The sequence below is a fragment of the Rhagoletis zephyria genome, unplaced genomic scaffold (genome assembly GCF_001687245.7).
Source record: "Rhagoletis zephyria isolate East Lansing unplaced genomic scaffold, Rhagoletis_zephyria_1.1 Rzeph_scaffold_02785, whole genome shotgun sequence".
NCBI classification, from domain to species: Eukaryota; Metazoa; Arthropoda; class Insecta; order Diptera; family Tephritidae; genus Rhagoletis; species Rhagoletis zephyria.
This window is the reverse complement of record NW_016159869.1, coordinates 34,004-40,826: the sequence shown is the minus strand read 5'-3', so window position 1 is coordinate 40,826 and position 6,823 is coordinate 34,004. Positions and strand designations below refer to the sequence as shown.

At 29.4% G+C, this 6,823-nt stretch overlaps 1 protein-coding gene across 2 annotated transcripts in view; it reads right to left on the bottom strand.

Moving 5' to 3' along the window:
• The window catches only part of LOC108367711 (UNC93-like protein), a 38,220-nt gene extending 32,870 nt beyond the window's left edge, over nt 1-5,350 (bottom strand). The window contains exon 1 of one of the 2 annotated variants that reach the window (XM_017622399.1): nt 5,171-5,350. In XM_017622399.1, the coding sequence (XP_017477888.1) occupies nt 5,171-5,218 (48 nt within the window). In that variant the 5' untranslated portion in view covers nt 5,219-5,350. The remainder of the gene's footprint in view (nt 1-5,170) is intronic. The other variant, XM_017622400.1, reaches the window with a different exon arrangement.
• Nucleotides 5,351-6,823: the final 1,473 nt, after the last annotated feature.

Sequence of the window (6,823 nt, the reverse complement as noted above, 5' to 3'; positions counted from 1 at the left end):
AAGTTTTTTATGAATAAAAATAGTTTCTTAAAGAACTTTTTGAAAAAAGTCCCATCAGATGACTAAACAGAATAGGCTTAAAAAATCTGCATAAAAATATTTAAAAATCTTTTCAACGGATTCGTAATAATGAGATTTTTGATGCTGTTTTTTCATAGATTGATTTACGAAAAACTTAAATAACTGGGCCAAAACTATTCTGATTTAGATATATGGGATCTCGGTGGAAAGGTATTTTCCCACTATTTTTATTTATGTGCAAAAAAAGTCATTCGTGTACCAAATTTTTTTTCAAATACCAACAAAAATTTAATTTTTTATTTTATTTTTTTAAATATTTTTTATGTAAATTTTTTGTCATTTGAGGGGATTTTTTCAAAAAACATCTTTAAGAAACTATTTTTATTCATAAAAAACTAAATTTTTTGAGGTATTTTCAAATCGGTCCAGCTCGCTTAAATCTTAAAATTCTTTCGAAATATTTTGGTGGACGTCTTAAAATATAATAAATTTTATAAATCCAATGGAAAAACAGTTCCGATATTTTTTTTGTGGGGAGTGATGCAGTCTAATGTACATATCTATGTATTTAAATTGTATTGTTTGCATATGCAGAGGTATGTGTGTTTGTTTATGTTTCGAATTTGACAGTGAAAATAAATTATTTGCTGTCACATTGTACTCTGTGGTCATTTTATTCTTACATACATATCTCAGATGCTGCCCCGAGCGATATGGCTAATACTTTGTATGCGATTTATAAATTGTTTGCTGTTTCTTCTTCTGAAATTGTAACCGACTTTTGGAATCATGATTGATATACATTTTTGACAAATAAGATCAGCTTCAAATTAAGGTTGACCGCATTTTATTTAGTTATTTTGCTTATCAGTATAGGTTGACGTAAACGTTGACTGATGCCTGATTGTGTCCAAAAAAAAAAATAAGTTTATTTTTATATCGCATTTTAAAATGTACAGTATCATCACTGTAAAGTCTTGAAAAACTTACTTGCAGAAATATTTTTCTGTGGGAAAACAAAAAGTATAAATTTGGCGCCGACATATTTTTTAAGTGTTTTGCAGAGCTTCTCCTTTAATGTGGAATGTGCGCCAATATGTTTATGTACATATGTACTCTCGGAGGTTCGCCATTGCGAGAAAAAACTTTTTGATTGCTTGCACACGTGTTAGGCATCGAAATCGTAGTAGAGCTCCACAGGAATCCGATCAATATTTATAGGTTTGATTAAGTTTTAATCTACCTTACGGCAGACCTGTATACAACTCTACAATAATACAGAATTTTTTAAGGAAAACAAGAGGTCTGACGTTGCGAGAGTAGTAGCGACTCTGGCTGGGCATTGACAGTTTGGAACCCACGCCAGAATGAAATTTAACACTAGGAGCGTATGAGTTTATATCTGTGGGGAAGATTCTGTAATCATTTAGCGACATTTTTGGATCGCTATCGCAACTTGCCGATGTGTTGACGGATTTCAATGAGAAACGAGGCTCTACACGCGAAGCAACAATCGTGGCTTGGTTGTTTCGTGTGTAATCAGTATAATGTTCAGGTGGGGAAAAAATTAAAATTAATGACATATTCTCGAACTAGTTTACTGCTATGAAAAAATATGTGCATACTACTCTACAAAAAGGTTTACATATACTATGTATGTACATATGTATGTATGTTTGTATGCATATTTAAAATCTGTTTATAAGTTATAATTTTAAGTGGAAATCATTGGGTAATTTACTTAAATAACTTTAAAGCAATTATGTGCAATGGAATATTTATTTTCACAACGAAATGAAGTGTAATTAATGTGCTCAAGTAGCCGGCGAGCCGTTATTACAAAGCATTTACGCTTTTCACTATAAATTAATGTTATTTTAAAATAATATTCACATAAAAACATATTCGTACATAGAGTACAGTGACTCACACAATTGCTCATGCTTTGTTTTTTTTTTTTAATGCTCACAATGTTTTTCAAGTTAAATTTTTTTGTTATTTTTTATAAAAATATGCTCTTGCTTTAACCAAAATTGTATAAATCAAAGTTCCCAACAAAAATTTTTTAGAAAAATTCAAAAGTTCGAATTTGTTATTATATGAATTTTAAGAAATTTTTTTGGTATGCCGTTTTGTAGCAAAGTTTTAGTATGTATAATAAATTGCAAGTATCAAGCGGCTAAAAATCACGTCGATGTTTAGTATTTTTTTGTTGACGCTTATGAGTTCTTTTTTCATATAACGTCGTGCGAAAAAAAAACAAAAAAAGTCATTAATGTGTTTTTAATAAATATGCTCATGAAACTATGGACCAGTGAAACCGCATCTTTAATTTTTCTCTTTGTTAAGTTTTTAAATTCTACAGAATTTTTTTTAATGTACGTATGTATATGATACCCATACTTTTATTTTACATTGCATTGAGTTTTGATTTTTTTTTTAATTAATCATACCTTTCACATTTCAAAGTAATTTTAAGAAAAATCCTGAGGTCAGAGAGAAAAACTAAAAACGTAGGTTTACTATTTTTGGCCCCAAGTTTCGTGAATATATTGATTTTTTTGCGTGTAAAATTTACGCACGATGTAATAAGTGCAATTTATAAAAATTAGCATTGAACTTTTGAAATTTTTTTGTGAACGGTCTTGCGCATTTTATTCCATAAAAAATCCAGATTTATATGGAATAAAGTGAAAAAAGTCGCCAGTATAAAAAAATAAATAAAAAATGAACGTGAATTTTCCAAACTAGCACTTAATTTATGGTCTATAAAACAGCGGGCGCAAATATATATTCAAAAAACTCGGATTAAACAGTTCGGAATTTTGCTGTAAATTTTCCCAATTTTTCAAAATTTTTTATAAAGTTAGAAATTTTGATTTATAAGATTTTTGGTTAATGTATGATAACCAAAAAAGTTTACCTTGAAAACATTTTGAAGATTTAAAGAAATTCAAAATGTGAACAGTTGCTTGATACACTGTATACAAGTACTTGTAAACATTAAAAGTTCACTTAATATATTGCAGCTGTCAGTTTGCAGTATCCTGTTATTTGCTACTAACTTATAGGGAACATTAAAATCCGGTAAGATTTGGAAGTTACGTTAGTTGCGTAAGAACAGAAAAGATAAACGCTCCCGGAATGCGCGATAAATTTATTTTTTTTGCTGCCCAGCATGTTATTCTATCCGCAAATTTTTGAGCGTTTTCACGTAATATGTAGAATGTCTCCTTTGCTTAATGCCCATTTTGCGTGGGTCTTAAATTGTTAAAGTCAAACACTTTTGCTGACATTTTATTTCAAGTCTTACACATGCAAGGGAAATCAGCTAATCGCGTGTACTCAACTTATTATTTGCTGTGCAAATTGATTTTTTTCTTTACTTTTGTGTTTTGCTTTTTTTCTTTGCAACTGGCGATCGTGTCACAAATCGATCAAATATACTTCACAGGAATATGAAAAAAAAAATAAAAATGAAATGAAAAATAAATATTGAGCTACGAAAAGAGACGCATTAAGCGTATATTAATATGTTGATATGTATGTAGTACATATGTACAAACATGGTAGTACAATGTGTAGCTGACACTTGGTATGATTACTTATTCACAAAAATTCAATTGGTTTCAATTGAAATGCGTTTTACACAAATTAATCAGACATTGAAATAATTAACAAAAAAATAAGCGATGCGAGTAAAATAGGAAGCTGCTTAACAAAAGAACAAAAGCGCCGCCATGACGAGTGAAAAGAAGAATATTTTCAAATTAAAAATGTATAAAAATGACAGTCGAAATATTTATTATACACTTTTTTTTTTTTTTTGGTTCATACATACAACCATATTGTACAAAAAAACATTAAAAGTGAAGGCATTAAAAATATTTAAGGCATACATGGTTTTTTTCTCTACCGCGAATCTTTAACTTAAAGTCGGGGAGGACGTGCCAGACATGAATATTAAAATCGTATTTTTTTCTTATTTAAAAAAAAAAAGAAAAATCAAGGTAAATTTTTTAATGGACTTTTATAATTGCAGACTTAATGTTTTAATAGCATACGACATGTAATTAAGGGTATTCACTCATATGTAGACAAGCTGTGGGTCCATCGATTGACTCTGCCTCAGCTTAAGATGCTGGTGGCATATTAAATACATTCATTCTCATCATTCAAAAATCAGAAACGGGTGATTGGGCAGCAGGTGGCTAGACCGATTTGAAAATGCCTCCAAAAATCTCATTACATTGATTCCATTCTTGCATCATCTGGGGTGGTTAACAAAAATATAAAAAAAAAAATATCATTTATAAAAAAACTCGGAATAGGTCCAACTCATGTAAATCTTAATATTTGACGGAAATATTTTGGCGGAATTCTTAATATATAATACATTTTATATTTCCGATGGAAAATTAAACCAAACTTTTTTTTTTTTAATGTAAATAGAGTGCCTCACCCCAATGTGTGTAGATCATTATATAGTAGTACTCCAGACTACACACACACACTATAAATTGTCAAATTCTTGTGAGAATTTCTGCTCAAGCCGAGGCGCTTGCGCCTGAGAGATTTTACAAAAAAAAAAAAAATACAACTAAAAAGCAAAAACTCAATTTGTGTTCAATGCATTTAATCATCGACGACAAGGAAGTGATTCAGTCATTTGTTTTTTTTTTTTTATAAATTTCTAATTTTTTTCATATGGTTACTCGCACTTTGGCTCGTTTGCTTGCCACTACTGCTTACCGCTTGCCATCCTATGTATTGTACACAATGTATTTGATTTGTGTCTGGCTTTTGTTTAAATTCTTTAAAATATATTAATTTATTTAAGTATAAATAAATACTTATTTTATTGACAAGTAAATTGAAATGGTAAAAAAATGTGCAAACACATTCCATTAGCGGCTGCTCGGTCTATAAATAACCACTTATGTATGTTTGCAAACAAATTCAATTCGTTAACTGCACTCGACGCTGATTTATTACTACATATTGGCAAGTTGCTAACAACTCACTTAATGCCTAGTTTTTATTTAATTTTTTTGTAGTTTTTTGTTTTTTTTTGTTTTCAATAGTTATTTGGCATTTACATAGGAATGTATGTATGTACATATACATATGCGTATTTTTACACACTCACCTTCACCGGCTCATCGTTTTCGAAACCTCCGTTGCTGAAACCTGTCATTTTGTCAGCCCAAGTAAATCACAAGCCTTTTAAATTTGAATGCGTTTGTTGAAGTCTCTTGCTCGCTCCTCACTCTCCGTTTACCGTTCTAATGTCGTTCTCAGGTTTAGTATGAAATTAGATTTCTATTTAAAGCTGTAAAGAGAAGATTTGGAGAAGTTATTTATTATTTGCGAGTTAAAGTGTAATGCATTAAAAAAATAAAAAAATAAATTATCTTAAGCTGAAATACTAACTATATATAAAAAAGGGATTCCTGCAAAATTTTTTGTTTTTTTTTGGTCTAAATTGTCAACTAAGTATTAATTTTTTTTATCATTTCGTATGCTCGAGAATATTATATGAAAATTCTTGGATTATTTAGGGAACTAATACTCATAAACAGGATTACATATGTACATACGCTTTTTATAGGCTTGAATAAAAAAAATAACTAACTAATAGTTTAGCTAAATAGATTGTGCCTACATATAACTTAGTGAATTTTATTTTTCATTATTGCAACTTTTTCGTAAAATGAGGTGAGATATATTTCATGTAGTACATTTAAAAATGTCATCTTGATCACAAATATTGTTAAAAAAAAAGAGTTCAAACTGATTTCGCAAAGCTTTGGTATACCTACAAACTAGGGCTGTGCGATTATTCGATTACTCGAGCAAGTTGGTTAATCAGTTATTCGGTTAATCAATCACTCGAGTAATCGTGATTTTGATTATGTAAAGAGTACTTTGAAATGTCGATTACTCATAATTGTGATTAATCATAAAGCGAATTAGTAAAAATTTTTTGTTTTTGGTTAATTAAAATCTTGATTACTCAAGTAACTGAGCTTTTGAGTAATCATAATTTCCAATTAAACGAATAATTGAGTTATTTATTTTATGATTAATTAAAATTTTGAATAATCAATTAATTGCACAGCCCCACTACAAATATATACAATTTTAAAAAAACATTTTGAAGCGAGAATCAACACTGTTTGTTAACTTTTTGAATATTTAGTTATGAGTAAGTGCCATTTTTAGTGCATTTTTGGTCCCCAACTTCTTTTCAATCATCAACTGTCAAGTCACGTTAAAAAATGGAAATGTACGAATTGCACTTGAGAAAAGCTTCTTTTTTTATGTAGCAACGCACCAACCTATTATGCCATAAGCGCAATCTAAATGCTATAATTTTATCTCATTATACAGTTTAATTGAAAATGAAAATCACAAACTAGTTTACATGACAAAACCACTTCCATCCGTTATTTTGTATAAAATAAACTATGCGTGCATATAATTGTTTAGTAAAAATTAAGGTCTTTTGTTATGCATTCTAATTGTATAATTTATAAAAAGCTCATATAATGCAGCGAGCTTGTAACATTGTACCAAGTAGAAATTTTATATAAAAATTAGCGAAGGGAAAATTATTATTCACGTATGTATTTAGATACAGAAGACTAAGTTGTTATTATACCTCCTTTTGTTAGAGTTTTTTATGCCGTTGCATAAAGTAAGAATATCAAAAAGCAGAGTAAGTTGAAAAGGAAACATTTTTCATATTCAAGCTAATTATTGAGACTACAATGCGGTCAACAGCTGAGTAGCCAACTGG